At 42.2% G+C, this 21033-nt stretch overlaps 1 protein-coding gene across 2 annotated transcripts in view; it reads right to left on the reverse strand.

Annotated features, from left to right (window-relative positions):
• The window catches only part of LOC120557470 (fer-1-like protein 4), a 77024-nt gene that overhangs the window by 46388 nt on the left and 9603 nt on the right, over positions 1 to 21033 (reverse strand). For both annotated transcript variants that reach the window (XM_039797824.1, XM_039797823.1), the window contains 24 exons: positions 19691 to 19822; positions 19515 to 19577; positions 19334 to 19418; positions 18839 to 19007; positions 16639 to 16819; positions 15890 to 16076; positions 15224 to 15303; positions 12303 to 12428; positions 11689 to 11758; positions 11122 to 11225; positions 10861 to 10969; positions 9355 to 9586; positions 8243 to 8375; positions 8035 to 8135; positions 7813 to 7900; positions 7595 to 7711; positions 6865 to 7017; positions 6586 to 6778; positions 6277 to 6401; positions 5893 to 6027; positions 5592 to 5765; positions 4562 to 4672; positions 4179 to 4340; positions 3848 to 4022 (listed from right to left, as the gene is read on the reverse strand). In XM_039797824.1, coding sequence (XP_039653758.1) covers positions 3848 to 4022; positions 4179 to 4340; positions 4562 to 4672; positions 5592 to 5765; positions 5893 to 6027; positions 6277 to 6401; positions 6586 to 6778; positions 6865 to 7017; positions 7595 to 7711; positions 7813 to 7900; positions 8035 to 8135; positions 8243 to 8375; positions 9355 to 9586; positions 10861 to 10969; positions 11122 to 11225; positions 11689 to 11758; positions 12303 to 12428; positions 15224 to 15303; positions 15890 to 16076; positions 16639 to 16819; positions 18839 to 19007; positions 19334 to 19418; positions 19515 to 19577; positions 19691 to 19822 — 3205 coding nt within the window. The remainder of the gene's footprint in view (positions 1 to 3847; positions 4023 to 4178; positions 4341 to 4561; positions 4673 to 5591; positions 5766 to 5892; positions 6028 to 6276; positions 6402 to 6585; positions 6779 to 6864; positions 7018 to 7594; positions 7712 to 7812; positions 7901 to 8034; positions 8136 to 8242; positions 8376 to 9354; positions 9587 to 10860; positions 10970 to 11121; positions 11226 to 11688; positions 11759 to 12302; positions 12429 to 15223; positions 15304 to 15889; positions 16077 to 16638; positions 16820 to 18838; positions 19008 to 19333; positions 19419 to 19514; positions 19578 to 19690; positions 19823 to 21033) is intronic.

Genomic DNA, 21033 nt, shown 5'->3' on the forward strand with positions numbered 1-21033 from the left:
GTGTTACTGATGGTAGCCTTTGTTGCTTTGGTCCCAGCTCTCTGCAGGTCATTCACTAGGTCCCCCTGTGTGGTTCTGGGATTTTTGCTCACCATTCTTGTGATCATTGCGTGGAGCCCCAGATCGAGGGAGATTATCAGTGGTCTTGTATGTCTTCCATTTTCTAATACCTATTGCAGATTCAGTCTTCCCAGCCTGGTGCAGGTCTACAATTTTGTTTCTGGTGTCCTTTGACAGCTCTTTGGTCTTGGCCATAGTGGAGTTTGGAGTGTGACTGTTTGAGGTTGTGGACAGGTGTCTTTTATACTGATAACAAGTTCAAACAGGTGCCATTAATACAGGTAACGAGTGGAGGACAGAGGAGCCTCTTAAAGAAGAAGTTACAGGTCTGTGAGAGCCAGAAATCTTGCTTGTTTGTAGGTGACCAACAGTGTTGGGGAGTAACGGAATACATGTAACGGCGTTACGTATTCAGAATACAAATTATGAGTAACTGTATTCCGTTACAGTTACAATTTAAATAGTTGGTATTTAGAATACAGTTACATTGTTGAAATCAATGGATTACATGAAGATACTTATCTGTTTCACGAGTTTATTCACTCTGAATAAATTAAGGCAACTCTATGCATTTTCCAGAAGCCCTGATATGAAATAAAAAAAAATAGCTATTTGCGTGATCAGTCACAATAAGTCGGAACCGGCACGACAGAGCCAGGACAGGAATAAGTTTCTAACTTGGAAATTCAAGCAGCATTTCACATTAAAGAACGAACAGGGAGAATGAAATATAACTGTGCAGTGCAACCTCTGCTTGCCAGCAACCAACCTCCTTTCAGCGTCCAAATTACTCCACCTCCAACCTGAAGAAGCATCTTAAAGTAAGCTATTTTTTTAATTAGCCAAGGGTAGTCGTCTTCTGTAGTTTTACTGGTCACCTTGCTATTTTAACATTGACGTGCGACTTTACATTCTCCTACGTGCTGATTTACTAGCTCCAGAGCCGTTTAACGACTGACTAGCCCCGTTTGACATGCTAGCTAACGTTAGCTAAAATTAGCTCGTGGTAGCAAGACTGCGGTTAGATTTTTGTAGTATGCAGTTCGGGACTACCAATAAAATAATCAATCTGCTTGTTCAGGTACACATTCAGCTAGTTGGAATAAAAAGAAAACACACCATTATAGGCCTGTTTAGTAAGCTGGATGTGATAGCTGCATTCCTACACTTATAAAACGCAATTCAATATGGAAGTAATCCTGAAGTAATCCAAGTATTCAGAATACGTTACTCAGATTGAGTAACGTAACAGAATACGTTACACATTACATTTGTGGGCATGTATTCTGTATTCTGTAACGAAATATGTTTTGAAAGTATCCTTCCCAACACTGGTGACCAAATACTTATTTTACCGAGGAAAATTACAGGCCTCTCTCATCTTTTTAAGTGGGACAACTTGCACAATTGGTGGCTGACTAAATACTTTTTTCCCCACTGTAGCTAGCTAGCTACAGCTGATACAATCTGTCAGTGACAGCTGTCAATTCAGCAAACAAAAGCAATAGTCACCAGCTGGAAATGAGAAGCTGCTTAAAAAAATTACATCTTAATCTGCCACTGTTATTTTAAACTGCATTAGGTGCCGTCTGACAACGGAAAGCTTGATAGGCATAGCAACAGTAATTAAGGGGGACAGGGCTTAGCAAATGGTTAATTAAAATGTTCTGAAACATATCTATATACCTAGTACCTAGTCTGGATGTTACAAAAATGTCTACAAAACTCAAACTATTTAGTACACACTGCTACTGTGAATACTATCTCCATCACTTCTTCCCAGGGACGGACTGACAATCTGTGCGTTCTGGAAAAGTCCAGAACGGCCTTCCAACCAACGGCCGTCGGCACAAAAAAAGTCTATTAAAGCGATATTAACTGCCAAATACAATCACTTATATGCTATGTGTAAAAATAAAACTGAAGAAGAAGAGTCGGCCTACATCATTAGACGTGAGTTAATTTCACATCAGCAATAGAGAGCCAAAGTCCTGCCCTTCTACTTCCGGTCCATGGGACCTTAATTCATAAAAAAATATGAACGAGAGTCAATGGAGAGATAATAATTATTTTTTGGTCCTGTTTGAATTGAGCCATGGATTATAAATATGATGGTCGTCAATTTAAAAACATTATTTTTCAACCGAAGAAAGTCTCAGTTTATTGTTAAACTGTTGAAGTATAAGACTGTGAAAATACGTTGAAATACGCTGAAGCTACGATGTCTGTGTGGATCGTACCGGGGATGTAACGTTACTCAAATGAGCAGAGGATCTTGCTTATTCTTTTGCTACTGAAAACACTTCACTGGATAAAACACAGCAGTTAAGATAACGTTACATGTGTTGTTTAACAGAGCTAAGATAGCTAGCTAGCGAGCAAGCTGAGCATCAAGCTAGGTGAGGTAGATTGTGTGAGACGGGAGATGTAGTTCACTGAGCGGTTTCACACAAAACTAAGTGGTCATATGACAAACCTACGGCTAACTGAGACTTTCTTCGGTTGAAATATTATCTTTTAAATTGACGAACTTTATATTTGTAATCCATGGCTCAATTCAAACGGGATCAAAAAATAATTAGCTTCTTGCCGTTCACTACCGTTCATATTTTTTCTGAGTTAAGGTCCCATGAGGTCCACCGGAAGGGGCGTGACTTTGGCTCTCTATACTGGTATGTGCCAGGAGCAGGAAACATTATAGGCTGCCTTTATCCCTAGCTTAGTGAATTACATAGCTCAACATGAGTGTGCATCATGATTATGAAAATGATCGTGCCATTTAGTGCTTTCAAACTTAACGTATTTAATAATTTCTGTTAAGTTAATTTGAAACAATAAACGCGTTAGAAATGAATCGTGGGTTGACCGCGATTTCACTTGGTTGTATATCAGAGGTTGTATTGAGATCAGTTTTGCTGCTAGGATGAAGACTATGGTATTAAATTAAATGGGAAAACATCAGGCATGCATTGGTACCACGCTAAACGTGCTAACAAACAGGGAAGGGGGCTAAATAATTCACCAAATTTAACCAAAAGTTTAACCAAAAAATCCTAGCTTGCACTTTCTGTCTGTCTTCCATCAGAGTGCAGTTTTTCTATTGCGGAACTGGCAAAGACCTGGTGATTGTTTGTGAAAGCTTCACAGACAAAATTGATAGGGCCTAGTAATTTTCATCATTTCACAGCCTTAATATGAATCAAAAGTGTAATATGACTGACAAAATATTAAATAGGTTATTCAATGCTAATTCTTTAACACAAAGCAACACGCTATATACATTTATAGTCGAATAATTATAATATATAGTAACTAATACTCTCAGTGTAGTTTTGGTATAGGCCTACAATATATCTAATCCCCATGGTCAGGTACAGCAAGTAGCCTACTTTATCTCTGAAAGTGTTGTCAGTAATACTGTAATACTGTAATACTGTTTTTAATTACAACTTTGTGTAATTTGGGGTTTCTGTAGCCAGTGACATTTCATTATTTGTATTTTATTTTCAATGCAGATGTAATGGCATTGTACATTTTTTGTTTTTATTTGAAGGCTGAGGTTTCATTAATAAACACAACCCCAATTATCATCATTGATTTTGAGATGTTACTTGCTGTGAATACCTTGTCTGATAGGCTACAGTATTGTGGCATTGTATCAGGACATCCTGGCTAGTGTCTGTCACGCACGGCTACGGGCGAATGGCCAGATGATGGGCCTATTTGGGAGAAAGTCAAGGGCTGTTTTTTAGCCCCAGTCCGTCCCTGCTTCTTCCATAGCGCTTACCTTTTGGTTTTGGCTCGTCCTCTTCCTCTTCTCCCTCCCCCCCTAGCTTGCGCGGGGTGTAGTTCATGAGGCTCTGGACCACGTGGGTCCCGACTAGAGCGAGCCGACCGAATGCCCGATGCTCCACCACGAACAATGTCAGAGGAGGGTGGAGGTAGGCCTGCTCTGGCAGCTCCTATTGGACCACACACAGGAAAAGGAAAAAGGAAAACAGGAAAGAGAAGATTAGCCATGTCTCTACACTGTATGCAGGTGTGTTTCTTTAAGCCAGATGTGTAGACTTTAGTAGCCACTGTAACTAATGTCAGTAACCATCACTACTTTGACTGACCACGTCCATATAGCGGACCAGCTCTTTGAAATTGGAGTGAGTGCCGTAGCTCTCAATCTCTTCAGACTCCAGCTGTCGTCCTGCACACTCCACCCTCACCAGTGGGCGCTCCACTTCAAACAGCTGCACCCGCTTCAGCTCCCGCAGACCCCAGAACAGCACCTGAACACACACACAAACGCACCGGTAGGACTAAGTTACTTCACAGATCCAACAGCCTGATGTACCAAAAGCACTTAAACACAGTGCGTGTGTGTGTGTGTGTGTGTGTTTATGTGTGTGTACGGGAAACATTCACACACATGCATACACTGTGGCTGAAGCTACCTGCTCATCAGATAAACATTCACACACATTTACACTGGTGCGTGCGTGCGTGCAACCTCAATCCTGAAGGTCTTCAGAACCGGGCGGACACCCTCAGGGATGATGTAACATCTCTGATCCTCCAGATAGGTCAGCTCCTGAGGGTCCACACTGCCTGGGACACAGGGCTGCAGTGGGCAATATTATTTTCCTATTCAAAACCTTTTGGAGAAAAGTCAACTACGAATGCCAGAGAGCATAGCTATGAGGAACATCCAATCACAGAGCTCACAGAGGAAGTTAGAGATGGATCTTTGTAGAACTTACTGAAATAAATTCAAAACTTTGAATCAGTTCACATTTGGATTTTAGATCAATTCATCCCTAGAAAAGAACCATGTTAACAGAAACATAACTGATCAATTGCCCTTAGACTGCAATGGACCCTTCTAAGTCCCGCCCCTTATTGCTCTGTGCTCCAATAACTATAATGTGGAAGTCATGACCCACTCTTCTCTTACTCTGATTGGCTAGTTCTAGTTTCCTTCCATGGCTGGGTTGGTTAGGTTAAGGCTATAGTCTGGATCAACGGAAGTACGTTTCCAGCAGATCCGCTGGTTACATTTTGTTTCAGACTGTTGTAAAATGACCAAAGACCTCCGTGCTAATGTGCACATCAAACATGTCTTTTTTAATTAAATAAAAGATATTTTTTGGGCCATTTTAGGCCTTTATTTATAGGACAGCTGAAGACATGAAAGGGGAGAGATAGAGGGGGAATGACATGCAGCAAAGGGTCACAGGTTGGAGTTGAACCGCTGCGTCGAGGAGTAAACCTCTGTATATGGGCGCACGTTCTACCAGGTGAGCTACCCAGGCGCCCTCAAACATGTCTTTTGATTAATCATACTACACAATTTGAAAACAGTTTACACAGCTTCACAAAAAAATAATTTTTCAAAATCAAAAGTCACATTGTACCTCTTATTCTGGCACCAGTGCTCTGTTCCCAGATCTCAGCTACAAACAATGTTATTATCACTGTTAGAAATGATGGACAATAAAGAGGTACAAACAGGGAGACATTGATTGTTTGACAGGTGTCACCTCTCCAAACCCAGAGTAGTCCAGCTCGATGAGCTCGAAGGCAGCCAGCAGCTCGCCGGCGGGGGCCCTGCCCATGCTGATGTCATAGAAACGGAGATGGGGCTTCTGGTAGTACTGCTCCACAGATTTAAACTCCGGCTCTGCAAACGCCCGACCCAGAGGCTTCACACTGCCCTGCACGCACATGTGCGTGCACACACACACACACACACACACACACACACACACACACACAGAACATCACGGCTAGAAACAGCAGCAGAATGTGTGAGGATAAGAAGTAAAAGAATGTCAGCGTTACCATGACGTTGTGGTTGTAGATGTTAATGGTGATGAGGGGTGGGTCTTGTTGGAGCTCCTCCCTTGTTCCCTCCAGCAGAACTCTGTCAAACAACAAACACTCACACCAGGCTGGAGATAGAGTCCCATGCAACACCTGAACACACACGCAATATGTATTAAAATGTGTACGTTAAATGGGCACTCCACCAATTTTACAAATGTAGTTTTGACCGGTCATGGGTAGTTCTACATGTGAAAGCAGTTGTGTAATATTTACTGTGAGTTTTGAGACTACAAATTTATAACAAAAAGCCTGTGTACAGACAGGAGTTATAATGTTAATTATAGTTGTTTATTGAATGAACAATAATAACCTTTTAAACAGCGGGACAGTTGTACCTACCCTGGTGACTTGGCACTGTGTAGAGAAGACGACTTTGGCGAAAGGATCTGATAGACCGTTGTCATCTGCAGCCATCAGGCCACGCCCCTGGTACAGGTGACATCGTAGCTGGAAATATCTGCTGTCTGCAGAGAGATAGACAGATAGATAGAGAGAGAAAAAGACATTGAGAAAGGTCTACCTTCAACTAACAAGGACAGACTGCTGCTGACTCCAGTTGAAGCTTCATGATTGTAGAATAAAACTAATAACTGACAAGATTTCCTGAGCATTTATCCTGTGCAGAAGCCACGCCCCCCGCTTACTAACCCTGGCAGGACAGACTGACAGGAAGTTTCCTCTGCCCGACAGGGACCAGCCTCCTCTGCTCTTCCTCTTCCTCATAGACCGGCAGAAACTCCTCCGGAAAGCAGGTGATGGCTTCTTTACTGTACTTGGCCAGACCGAGCCACAGGTAGACCTCCAGCTTCGCAAAGATCTCACTTGCGGAACCTCCGGGAGACTGGACAGACAGACATTTTTCAGAGACGAAATAGAGAGCGAAATCAAAAGTGTTAGAGAGATGGACATCAGTGTTAGAATGGTTACCTTCATGTAGAGGGTGGTGACTCTGCCACAGTCCCGCCCCTTCTGCTCCTCCACCAATGAGAAGAGTATGGAGTAGGAGGGGATCCTGACGTAAGCCAATCGCTTGCTTCCACTTAGTAACCACAAAAATGCATCTGGGATGGTAGTCTGGGGCTGGAGAGAGGGTGGTGTGGGGGAGGGGGTGTCAGACCTCAACATATTGAACATACTGCAACCTTGGATGTCTTTGTTGTCACCTATGGTGATCTATGGTCAGTGTTTGGAATGTTACTTTGGAAATGTAATAGGTTACATAGTGTAAATATTTCAATTACTTTATCAAAGTTATGTAACTTATAACCTTTAATTACTTTTTGATTACTTTTCTAAATTTTTAATGAATGTTTTCAACTGTTAACCATTTTCAAATGTTTAAACCTGGCAGTATCAACCTAACAGATGGGTGGCACTGCAAATTCAAGTAGGAGAACCAATCAAAAGCACAGAATAGCACCAAACTTATCTCAACGGCTATGGCTGGAAATGGCAAAAAAAAAGACATTGTGCACATGAATGAAAACAAGCATCAAAGTTAATATTATTCAACATATAGCCTAGCTTTTATAATTAAATAATTTTCATAGGTAATTGTAAATTAATTACAAATTTTTTCCCATTAACTGTAACAGATTACGTAATGCCTTTACATGTAACTGGTTACTCCCCAACACTGCCTATGGTGACCGCTGACCTCCTTAGCCAGCAGGCGGAGTTTCCACAGGAGTTTCCTGGTATCCATCAACTTCTGTTTGGCCATCCGCCTGGTGATCCGCCGCCTGGCCCTCACTGCCTGTCTGGCCAGAAAGACCTGGAGACAGGCAGACATTGGGACAGACAGGAAGACAGTCAGACAGAGAGACAGGTAATGAATAGGCATGTAGAAAGAGAGACAAGTGAGGACACACTCACCAAATTCTTCTTGAGAAACTCCTTCCTGCATCTGTCAAGGTTATTGGGGCGAAACTGAGACCTCCTGTCGTCAAAACTACTAAACTGTCTGAAGAGACGGACAAAATGACAGACAGGAGACCAGAGAAAGAGAAAGACAAGAGTACAGAAAGAGAGACAGGAAAATCAAATCAAACCAAACTAAATCTATTTTAATCAAATTTTCATAAGGAGGAGACTGACTTGCAGGAGGCCACCAGCTCTAGCAGCACCTCCTCCAAACGCTCCTTTGCGTTACTCCTCGGCCTCCTCAAGAGACGTTCCACCTCATCAAGACCAATCTCCTAAAAGAGGAGTAGGGAGCAGAGATGACAACATGTGACCACACTTTGTAGGCATTGAGTGATACACTCCATGTGTTAATAAAAATTAAAGATCACTTGTCTCTCACCAGCCTGTCGGCCGTTTTGCTGAGCCAGTTTGCCTGATAGAGACGAAAGTTGTGATCTTCAAACTGACTCCAGATAAATAGACACGGCTTCTGTTTCTCGGAGGGAGGCTGGAGTGAAAGACACTGGAAAGACCTGAGAGACAGACATGTAGAGAGAACTAGACAGTCAAGCAGACAGACAGCAAGTGGCCAGTGTTTGTGGAGTAGTTACTATGGACGTTGCTCTTTCAAGAATTGCCACCTTGTCATGATAAATGGGAAATATATGGACTATAGCGTTGTTGCTCAAGGGCACTTCAGCAAGGGACTGAACCACCAAAACTGTGATTAGTGAACAACACGCTCTACCTGCTAAGCAAAGGCCAAGGAGGGCTTTGTGTGTCCCTGTGTCCTGGTAGAGTCTTCAAAGGCAAATTGGTGCCAGGTGAGTGGCTGGACTAAGAGCCACTGAAGAACGTCTACAAATTAGGATCTTCAGTATGAAGTGACTGGATTTGGGATTCTGGAGCCACCTACTGGATCCTGTCCTAGGAGCTTCCTTACCCTCTCCTGGAAGGTGAAATAGGATCCCGTTAGATGTTGGAGGCATGAAAACGGGGTGGGTCATGTTCAAGGCTTCCATTTTAGAGGCATCTACTTAACAGTAAAGAAAGCTGCCAAGATGAAGAAGGGCAGACTGGTGTCAGGAGGCCAGAAGGGCTGCACCTTTGTAAGACGCAGACAAGCTGCAACTCAACTCAGAAAGGGGAAGATTAATTTTTTGGGGGAAGGATCCTAATGAGAATATTGTTGGGCAAGGGAAGGAACAGTTCCTAAACCTAATTGACATGCCTTCTGTGGAGGAGCCAGGATTGGAGACCTAGAGAAAGTCATAACATGGCAAGGTAGTTCCAGGGCAGTCCCAGCACACAGTGGAGAGATTAACTATCCCATCTAACGTGTCAAAGTTTTGGGATCACCCAGAGGTAAATGAATTATGGGGCTGGGGAGAAGGATGTCTTCTATTTGGCCATCTTCCACCATCTTGCAGCCAGAGAAGTGGCAGAAAATAGATGGATTGTGTAGTATTTCAAGGTGCAGTAGTTACCTGTGTGGGTGCAGAGGTTACTTACCTGTTGTACTCGGTGGACTGGGGTCTCATGGCAGCAGACACAGATCTGATCTCAGGTTCGGGACTCAGCACCTCATCTCTGTTCAGCTCCTCCTCTGACTCCAGCAGAATCTGCACCTCTTCATTTAGATCCTCCCTGCTGCTCCTCAGCTCCTCCCAGCTCCTCCTCCTCAGCTCCTCCCTGATCTGGCTCTTCTTGGATCTCCTAACCCCCACTGCCTTCCCATAATTTCCTGACAGAAACAACAGCTTGTGGAGCTCAGGGGATTGAAGTTGGAAATAAAATTGCATATACAGTATGAACCCCAGGTAGCCAAAGGGGTCTGGCTCAGCAGTGGCCTAAATCTGCCATCAGTTGCCAACTCTGACCCAAAGCAGACCCCAATACACTGACTAGAACTGATTGTTAATAATCAAAATTAGCACTAGTCCAAACGACTCTGTGCTCTGCATGATTATAAATTATGTGAAACAACATTTAAACAGGAAGTGAAGGAGTTCAAATACCTTGGGGTCTTGAACGCGAGTGAGGGGACAATGGGGCGGGAGATTGGTCGGAGAATCGGCGCAGCGGGAGCGGTATTACATTCAATTTATCACACTGTTGCGACGAAAAGAGAGCTGAGCCAGAAGGCAAAGCTCTCGATCTACCAGTCAGTTTTCGTTCCTAACCTCACCTATGGTCATGAAGGCTGGGTCATGACCGAAAGAACGAGATCCAGGGTACAAGGTCCCTTAGAGATAGGGAGAGAAGCTCAGTCATCCATGAGGAGCTCGGAGTAGAGCTGCTGCTCCTTTGCGCCGAATGGAGCCAGTTGAGGTAGTTCGGGCATCTGGTAAGGATGCCCCCTGGGCACCTCCCTAGGGAGGTGTTCCAGGGACTTTCAGCTGGGAGGAGGCCTCAGGGAAGACCCAGGACTAGGTGGAGGGATTATATCTCCAACCTGGTCTAGGATTGACTCAGGATCCCCCAGTTGGAGCTGGTTAATGTGGCTCGAAAAAGGAAAGTTTGGGGTCCCATGCTGGAGCTGCTGCCCCCGCGACCCGACCTCGGATAAGCGGACAAAGATGGATGGAACATTTAACTAATGTCTGGGTTTAAAAGCAGTGACAAAGTCCTTAAACTGTACAGATTAAAGCTGAAATGAATCTATAGAAAATGAATCAACAATTATTTTGATAATCAATAAATCGTTTCTGTAATTTTCAAAGAAAAATTGTCAAACATTCTTCAGTTCCAGCTTCTGAATTGTGAGAGTTTGCTGCTTTCCGTTGTCTTATATATAAGTAAGTTGACTATTTTTAGGTTTTGCACTGTTGGATAAACATTTAAAGATATTACTTTTGGCTAAAATTGTGATTGATCAGTGTTTTCTGACCGGATTAATTCAAAAATCAAAAAAAGAATCAGCAGATTAATAGACAATGAAAACAATTATTGCAGCCCTAGTACAGATGTGTATGTAAGCAAACAATTGTCATTTGTAGGATATAAAATACTGTTTACCTATGGAAAGTTCGAAGGTCACCGGTCTGGTTCCTACAGATGGGTCCATCATAGTGACTTCAAACAGAGATGCGAACAACAGAAAGTCCTCCCGTTGTCCCTGGAAACCCTGAGGACCAAAAACAAGAGGAATAACCTGAGAGCTACAGGACATCACTCTCTCCATTTTTAATGCTTTATGCAGATGATATACAAGTATACAACACAGTGTGTTTAAAATGGCTCGTTAATGATGATGGTGTTGGTGGTGGCAGCACTGACCTCAGGGAGTGGGTGGATCTCCTCAATATCTATGGTAACAGCCTCTGGTACCTCAACTCCCGCCTCCCCTGACTCGTCGACCAATCCACTGGTAGCAACAGACACTATGACAGCAAGTCAACAAATCAATGATTAAACTACAAATAAAGGAGGTCCAGAGCATACTTTCATTATTTCAACATCCTAGCTGTGAAACAAATACAAATAGTGATACAAAATAAACAGTAAAGTATCTTTAAACTACACTTTGAATAATTCAGTTCAATTCAAATTTTGTGAATCCCCTGTTTTGCTGTCTTACCCTGGGTCAATAAAAGGAGCTACCAGATTCCCCCTGCTTCCAGTCTGTGTGCTAAGCTAGGCTAAACATGTCCTGGACCTAGGCTATCTTTGTTCTGGACATTCAGAGAGATGAAGCTGATGTCCATCCATGTCCTTGAATTAAAACATTAAACTTGTTCTCTATTCTGTGTTACCAACATTATTGAATTATGATAGGAAACTACACCCTCCCCTTTAAAGTTTAGTTTCTAGTTTCTCCTGCTTGTCCTCAGTAGATAGACGGACCTTCCTTCTTCTTGTCTTTTTTGCTGCTCCTCTTTTTCCTCAGTCCCAGCTTCCCCAGTGCTCCCTTCACCTTTAAGGACACACAAGAAGGAGTTACACAAGAGTTAGTAATTGTATTTCTATTCAATTGTCAAAAAAAAATGTAAAGCAAACTTTTGAAATGTTGCAAAACAGAAATGCAAAATTGGTGCATATTCATCAACTGGTTTGGAGCGAATAAACTAGGCTACGCAAAGCGTAGTTTCGTCCGAAGTTAGCGGGGTAGGCTGCTCTATACATATGGCTGTAATCGGCCAGTAAACAGAATAAAAGTAGCCTAGACGTTGCGAATCGTAAACAAAACAAGTTGCCTTGGCCATCTAACACATCTATGAACAAAAATGGAGGCAGGTCTTCAGAAATGGCTAGTGAGGTGATGTAAGAGAGTTGCTGAGATCAGTTGAGTATTATTTAGGTCACATAAGATATTATTAGATATTGTGGTTGCCAAGGTAACAATATCCTGACTCAGATGAAACATGCAAGAGAAAATAGCTTGGCTTGTTAATCTGTTTGAAGGTCTGTGGTTAAATACACTGATGTAACTTTTATGAAAAACGGGAAATAGGAGGTACCTTTCCAAAGGGGGCGGAGCCTGTATCCGGGACGACGGCAGCAGGGGAGGAGTATACCTCCACGTAGAGAGCGAGGAGGATTCGACCACGGTAGAAGATTCCTTCACCCTGACCCTGGTTAAAAGCCTGTAGGAGAGAGAGGGTTAGTCCAGTTCAGTCTGGATAAGTTTTGTTTAGATTGTTCGACTATGCAAGCCAGCTAGCACACCTATCTGGCTTGCTAGGGGGCTATGGTGCGGGAAACACCACATAAATTAAGGCTACGGAGACTCTTGGTCAGCCCAACTTGGACCGACGGCCTACCATCTCCCCGGTGTGTCACCAACTTAACCCTGCAGAAATTGGGCCCTATTTTAATGATCTAAGTGCACGGCGTGAAGCGCCTGGCGCAGGTGTGTTTAGGGAGTGTCCAAATCCACTTTTAGTAGTTTGACGGCGGAAAAAAGGGTCTGTGCGTCGGGCGCATGGTTCAAAAGGGTTGTACTTAGTGTCTTCATTAATTCATAGGTGTGTTTTGGGTGTAACATGCAATCAAAGTTTCATCTCCCATTCCCTTTAAAAGCCAGGCGCGTTTGTACCTTAATATTTTTATTTGTAATCGTTTGCATGTTTGTGTGCTGCTGCGATTCCCTGTGTGTGTGTAACAAGCATAGTGTGCGCACGCTGTGCAGAAGCCTAGGCGCATTTTACTAATTTGCTGTTAAAATAACAATGAAATGCTGCGCTATTGACTTTAGACCAGGTTTTTGTTGGTCAATGGCACAATCACTTCCCGCTGCCGCAAGATAGCAAGAATTCACCTGAACACACCTCCCTGTATGACCAGCACGCCCATGGGCGCAAAGATGGCCGCAGGTGCATTTGTTTGTTGCTACCCCCCTTAATTTACTGTTTTCGGTCAAATTTGACCAGACAGTTTTAACTGCTCTTATTTTAACATAAATGCCAATAAAAATGACAAAAAGTATTTTTAATAGAATATTTATTGTAAAAGAACCTTATTAGAACATTAACATCTACAATGCGTGTGTGTGTGTGTGTGTGTGTGTGTGTCTTTGTCTGTTTGTAGGTGTGTTTCTGTGTGTGTGCGTGCATGCATGCATGCATGTGTGTGCGAACATTGGTGGTTCACATGCACAAGTGGCAACATGACAACATGAACTGACAACATGAGTATGTATGTGTGTGTGTGTGTGTGTGTGTGTGTGTATGTGTGTGTGTGTGTGAGTGTGTGTGTGTGTGTGTGTGTGTGTGTGTGTGTGTGTGTGTGTGTGTGTGTGTGTGTGTGTGTGTGTGTGTGTGTGTGTGTGTGTGTGAGAGAGAGAGTGTGTGTGTGTGAGTGAGTGTACATGTGTGTGTGTTTCTGTGTGTGTTTCTGTGTGTGTGTGCGTGCGTTGCATGTGTGTGCGAACATTGGTGGTTTACACGCACAATTGGCAAATGGCAGTCATGGTGCTGTGTCCCTTGCAAATTGAAGCTTTGCACCTGTGAATGGGTACTGTTGGAATATGTTTTGTGAGAATAAAGTGAGAGGTTTTTAGAGTTCATGATCTGACCTTGTTGTCTCTTGGTTTTTTTATCTGGTTTTTAAAGTGATAAGACATTATAAAGGGAGTATGGGATATTGGCACCCAGGGAATGGTTGGGAACTGAAAAAAGGTCTCCTCTGACCGGAGGAGACCGAGACAACAATTGTGCAGTGTTTTGCAAGCGCAAGATATGGAAATGGCCTCAGCTCTCACGCAACTCCTTAAGTCTGCAGAAGATTAAGAACACACAAGTATTCAAATCCAACAATAACAGCTTGTCTCTTTTGACCTGGGAATTGTAGAAGCCAAGGTAACATTTTCATACATTGTGTTACATATAATTAGGAGCCGACTGGAGCCAGAAGATCTGGACGGTATCCAAACTGATGACAGCACTACCAGAAGATGGGACAGAAATGGATAAATAGACAGCATTTTAACTTAGCAGCATCAGATGCTGGGGAAATTTTTGTCTGTTTGTTAGGTGAAAGATAGACTTGTATTGAAGTATCTGATCTGTGTACACGTAATTGTAGACTGCAATATCATTTATCACTAAAGCTTGTTATAACTTTAACTGAACGAATCCTGAGTTTTATTTCTCTGATCTACCAGTAAACGAACACTATTCAGGGTGTAGTGACCACAGAATTGGAGTCAGGATTAAGTCTAACCTTTTTAGGGCCAGACCAGTCATCTGTCACATTTTTAGCATAAATTCCTTCAGTACACAAGCACAGGAAAGTTGTAGGAGTGTGTCTATGGAGATGTCTTTTATCTCCTGGATGAAAATTATACTATTTCCCATTAATTTCCTATGGCAGTCATTTTTGACCGTAAACAAAAGAAGTGTGACTAAGTTGAATAAATCACTCAAAATTCAAAGAAAGAAGTCACAATGAATGTTATGTGTTCAAAAGCCTTTTGTGAAGGATATCATAAGGTCTTGAGGCAATCTGATGAAAAATGCCATATTTATGGTACAGGGAATGTGTAAATCGGTCATTTTTGACCAGAATAATGTTAGAGTGTTAGAAGGTTAAACTAGCAAAGACACTTGCGTCAGGCTTTGCGCTGCACCAGGTGCAAGATAGGGCCCATTGAGTTGGATTGAAAAGGGCAGTGTTACAACCAATGGTATGGGTGTATCCTGCCAAAGTACAAACTTTAGATTTGACCTATGGCTCAGACAATATCTGCTGGACTCCTTAAGAGGTCTGGACAGTAAAGGAGAAATGTTCAACATTTGCTGGCCATAGCCTTACCGTACAGACATAAGAGTGGTATCATTTCTCTCATTTAACTCTCAAAAATAAAATAGGTAAGTGTATTTCCCAAAAATACAATTAATTTATTTAAATGTTAGATTTCATTTGGTGGAATCTGGTTTACCTGGTGGATGTCTCCAAGGGTGGAGTTCTGAGGAGAACCATACAGGTTCACCCAACATGGACCAAAGGTGGGGTTAAACCCTGCAGACAGACAGATATTTCCTTGTTACCATAAATTCTCAAAAAAAAATTAAATAATGGCAGAGTCTAGCACAAACAAGTCAAAGCTGGTCTCTATTAAAGGCTTATAATGTAAATGTAACGCTCAATTCTTAACGTAGACAATGTACATACATCATTTCAACAGCACTGATTCTGATAGTACAACAACAACATCATGCCATATTACACCATTCAGATAAAGCACTTTGTATTTTGACACTAACACTGTTCTCACTCACTTGATTCTAGTTGCTTTTGCTTACTTTTGATCACTGTTAAGCTACTGTCAATTAAAAGCCTACCAGGAAAGGAAGTAATAATTGTATGCCTGTTGAAACAATGAAAGACTTTTAATGTGAAGTATCTGAGCAGGAGGTGTTCAGTTAAATGATGGTAGTGCAACAGAAATCTAAAAAGATGTACTAAAACTTGATGAAATTAAAAATAAAGGGCTTTTGCCGATATAAGACTGTGTCAGATAAAGACCTGGTTCTCTCTGCAGGTGATTTCTGATGTTTAGTAGAGTACCATTAAAGTAAAAACAAAAACATTCTGCAGATTGTACCGTTCCTGGTGGGGTCTGAAATCTGCTGCAGGTCCAGGACGTGCGTTGCCAGGGCGATGTCTCCCATCTTGGCGTCATCGAGGACCTGGACTCTGATTCGCTGAGCCAGAGGAGGAAATTGCTCAATGAATAAGATTTCCTCATTCCAAACTGGACAGCTGGTGGCACTGGCGACCGATGTCTCCCCCTTCAGACACACAAACACACAGCACGATTAGAAAATTTCAGATTTGCAGACTTCTAGTTTTACAATTAACAGGCAATTAGCATTTTTCAACTAAAACGTTCCAAGAACTTTCAAACCAGAGGAACTAAACTAGCAACAGAAAGTTGCCTTTGCGTATTTCTGTTTGTGTATCCACCGCATCTTAAGAACCTGAATAGTTTGATATAATAATAAAAAATAAGAAGAAGAAGAAGAATCCTGGTGTACTTTTATTAAAGTAGGATATTGGATGCAAAACTTTTACTTATAATTGAGTATTTATATTTCTACATTGTGGTGTTGGTACTTTTACTTAAGTAATGGATCTGAGTACTTCTTCCACCACTGCCAATCAGTGACATTCAGCCCTGCAAGCTCCACCCTGAAATTTCCCCCCAGATACTTTTTTTGGTACCTGGAAATATAGTACAGGAACTAGTACTAAATTTAGTTTCCGAGTTCCTCAAAAAGTTCTTGGTGCGGGCTGCTACCTCCTGGAGGAGAATATATATAACAACACCTGTGTATGTATACGTCTGAGTACCTGTTGTCCAGCGAAGGTCACCTGTACGTAGGGATCAATAAAGACCGTCCGGTCAGTGACCTTTGACATCTTGGCCATCAGCCCTGCATCCATGGTGGGCAGACCCTCGGCCCTGTAGATCCGGACATGGAACCGAGCCCACGGACGTTCAGAAGCCATACCACGAGGAAGCAGCAGGTTCCTGCAAGAAAAACACAGTCAGAATACAGATCCGATTGCATCAGCTGTTCAATCAGCCTCGATATAATGCACCGTTTAACTAACTGCTCAAGGCTAGGTGGCAGTGGAGGCAGTGGTATTCAGATCTTTTACTGAAGTAAAAGTATTAGCATCAAAATATATTTTAAGTACCAAAAGTAAAAGAACTAATTATGTAGAATGGCCTATTTCAGAATTAAGTGCAATATATTACTGGATTATGATTATTACAGTAGTGTGTCCAACACAATGTTGCAGCTGGTAAAGTGACGCTCATTTTAATTGGTTTATATACTGCTGGGTAACATAACTCTGTTAATACAACATAATTCATTAGTTAATTATATTTTGCATTGGTAATCTGAATCTGCAAAGTATCCAAAGCTGTAGTACTCAAATATAATGTAGTAGAGTAAAAACGTACAATATTTCCTTCTGAATTGTATTGAAATACAGCTAAAAAGTAGCACAAAATGGAAATACTCAAGTAAAGTATTAAAATTGTATGGTGCTTAAGTAGGAGGGGGGGCACATTTTAGCATAACATAAAATGGCCCACAGCTCATTTTATGTACAGTATCTCACAAAGGTGAGTACACCCCTCACATTTTAGTAAATATTTCATTATATCTTTTAATGGGACAACACTAAAGAAATTACACTTTGCTACAATGTAAAGTATTAAGTGTACAGCTTGTATAACAAAATAAAAATAACTCAAAATAACTCAACACACAGCCATTATGTCTAAACCGCTGGCAACAAAAGTGAGTACACCCCTATGTTAAATTCCCATAGAGGCAGGCAGATTTTTATTTTTAAAGGCCAGTTATTTCATGGATCCAGGATACTATGCATCCTGATAAAGTTCCCTTGGTGTTTGGAATTAAAATAGCCCCACATCATCACATACCCTTCACCATACCTAGAGATTGGCATGGGGTACTTTCCATAAAATCATCTTTAATTGCAAATCAAACCAGCTAACCGACATAAAACCATGCCAGCAACAACCCACAGGCGCCTGCTGGTCTGGTGGATGTCCCTCAAAAATAGGTAATTGAGCACTGTAGTGGTTATGATCATATCAGTGACTATGTAACTACATGGAAACAGACCAAATGATGCCTGTTTCTTGTACAGTAATAGCGTTACTGAAGGCTAGCTCTAGCTCCATAGTTACGTTACTCCAAGCTTCTTCCCTTGTGAACACCTCCGTTCTTCACTCTTCACACACTACGCTCCGATCTGCACACTGTTGTTTACCTTTTCCTGCTACAACTGAATTCCCACGGGACTTCAGCGCAAGGCTATACTATAATTACCTATTTTTGAGGGGGGAATAAACTTCAAAATTTCGCCGCAAAAGCATGAACTGTCCTCTGGAGGACATCCACCAGACCAGTGGGCGCCTGTGGATTTTTGTCGGCCGCGGCAGGCGAGGGAGGCGGGGAGGAAGTAGAAGGACGCCGGTCGGGGCTGCTAGCCTGGCTAAGGAAACTACCACGCAACAAAAGACTCATATTCACCAACGACAGCACACAAAATGGATATATATGCTACAAATACACATGGAACTGCTACGTGATGATTATTACCGGAGCCTGGCTGAACACACTCACTCATCCCAGACGGCAGCTAGCAGCTAAGAGGGTAGGTGTATTTAAACAATGGCTAAGTTGCTAAACGCATCTTGGTGTCATGTAAGGGCCCTGTTCATGTTGCACAGACATTTTAATTGCATTTTGTGTCTGTTAAGAGGCACAAAGGCACTCTTTATCTTATGCCCCCATAACTGCCATTTTAGCTGAGTGGGAGCTCTCGGCATTAGCTGCAGCAGCTCCGTGTTGCTAGCACCGATTTGGCTCGTGATTTTTGCTATCGACAGTACTCATATACATATAGCGATCAAGATTAACATAAAAATTGCCCGGAGTTCTCATTTAAGTGCTGTGTAGTGTAGTTATATAATATATACATATTGCAGTGTGTTGGTACTGACTTTTCTATGTCTTCACTGGCTCTGGACGAGGAGGGCGGGGGCAGCCTGGCCATGCTCAGAGCATCCCCCTTCATCAGCACACTGAGGCTGGATTTGACGTAACCTTTGACCCCTGACCTGGTGTCTGCCGGGTCGGTGAGAGGAGCCCACTTCTGGTAGAAGCGGTGGTCTGGAGACGCAGAGAGGTCAGAGGTCAGTGAATCCTATACTGTATTTGGATCAGCGTACTGCAGTGTGAGAAGCAGGCACGGCGTTGTGGGTGGGCCTGATGGGCCTAGGCCCACCCACTTTTCAACATTTAAAGAGCATCAAGCTATTACAATCTTTATTGTGTAAGCACATATAATATATATAATATAACAGTATATTAGTCAGTCATTTGTATTAGGTTAAACAGTGATTTGATAACGTTTTTAATTTAAGGCCCACCCACAATTGGTCTGGCCCATCCAAAACTGGAATCCTAGTGCCGTGCCTGGTGAGAAGTACTGGTACCTGGCTGGTTGTACACGGTGGCGATATCAATCTTAAAGGATCCAATGTGGGTCATCAGGAAGGCCAGAGTCCGCCTATGGAACACCTGAGAGGAGGGGACATTTACAGGGGTTCACTTTGGCCACACCCACATGGTACAGTAACAGCAGTAGAAACAGAAGTGAAAAACAGCAGAACTGACCTTTATCTCTATGACTTTATCAAAGAGGATTTGTGGAGTCTCTTGAAACTCAAACTGAAAGTTCTGAAAGAGAAGGGGAGGTAAACAGCTGTACTGTATTCTACTGTACTATATTCCACTGTACTCTACTTTATTAAACTGTACTGTACTCCACTCCTGGCTCCTCTCGGTAGTACCTCATTGTAGAAGGGGCAGTTGGTGGATTTCTGTGTCGCAGTGTGTTTTTTCTGATCTCCCACTCTGATGAAAATTGCAGGGCTGATGTTCACTCCAACCAGCTTCTGAGCCTCCAGGATGTTCACATTCACCTTCGCACGCACACACACACACACACACACAAACACACACACACACACAGACACACATGAACACACACACGAACACACACACCTTTGTGATGTAAAAAAGCTTTATGGTTTCTTCTAAATTGGCTGGAAGGTCTATCTGTGAACTGTATCTCCCTTTAAGCAGCATCAAAAATGGTTCACTAAATGAACCCTTGCCACCCGGCCTATATCAGTGGGACAGAAGGGGCAGTTCATGTTGTGCTCCAATTACAGTTTTTTACAATTGCTATGACAATTTCTTCAATACTTTTAATAACTTTCCTAAACTCTTAACACAGTTAGCACAACATCTGTCTGTGTAGGCTATTATACATTTAAAATATTTATTGTTGCTTTGACACAAAATGCATACACTTAACACAAATTTGAAATGCTTGAACTTCTTTTACACACAAGTTCCACCAAGACCAAAACAATGGATCTTTACTGCCAAATTTACAAATGCTTTCACACTGTATGTCAGAACAGATAACATCATGTTCTAAACCTAACTTATAGGCTAAAGTCAAAGTGAACAGCTGATCATATTGTAAATTGAAACACAAATATATCCCCTGCATTTTATACATGCATTTATTGAGAAACAGCTGATTGAAGTTATGCAAATAGATCAATTACAGCTGATTCCCTTCTAGGAAACACACTCAGGTGTTGAGGTTCTTTCAATCGCATGATCATATGATAGTACAGTAAAAGAGGACCTATTTGAACAATATACTGTAGATGAACACAGAAAATAAGAAAAATGCCTTCATGAGGGAGAGGAAGAGGAGTACCAGGACAATTCTGTCTCTTTCTCCTTTTTTTCATAAACCCCACATTCTATAAAGCTACTCTGAGATGGGTCATTCATTTTTTGTATTGAATCTCTGCAGCAAAAGAAACAAAATGGTGGCCAGGTTGGCTCAGTGGGTAGAGCAGGCACACATATACTTGGAGATTTATACCTCAACGCAGAGGTCCAGCGTTCAAATCTGACTTGTGACGATTTCCTGCATGTCTTCCCCCCCCCTCTCTCTCCCCTTTCTCAACTAGCTGTCCTGTCAAATAAAGGCGGAAAAGCCCAAAAGAATTATCTTTAAAAAAGAAAAAAAATATGCATGCATTTACTAAACCCAACAAAACAAAAATGTAGAGAGGCTTCAAGAAAAACTGCATTGCAAAACACAATC

This window comes from Perca fluviatilis, chromosome 4 (genome assembly GCF_010015445.1).
Source record: "Perca fluviatilis chromosome 4, GENO_Pfluv_1.0, whole genome shotgun sequence".
NCBI lineage: Eukaryota > Metazoa > Chordata > Actinopteri > Perciformes > Percidae > Perca > Perca fluviatilis.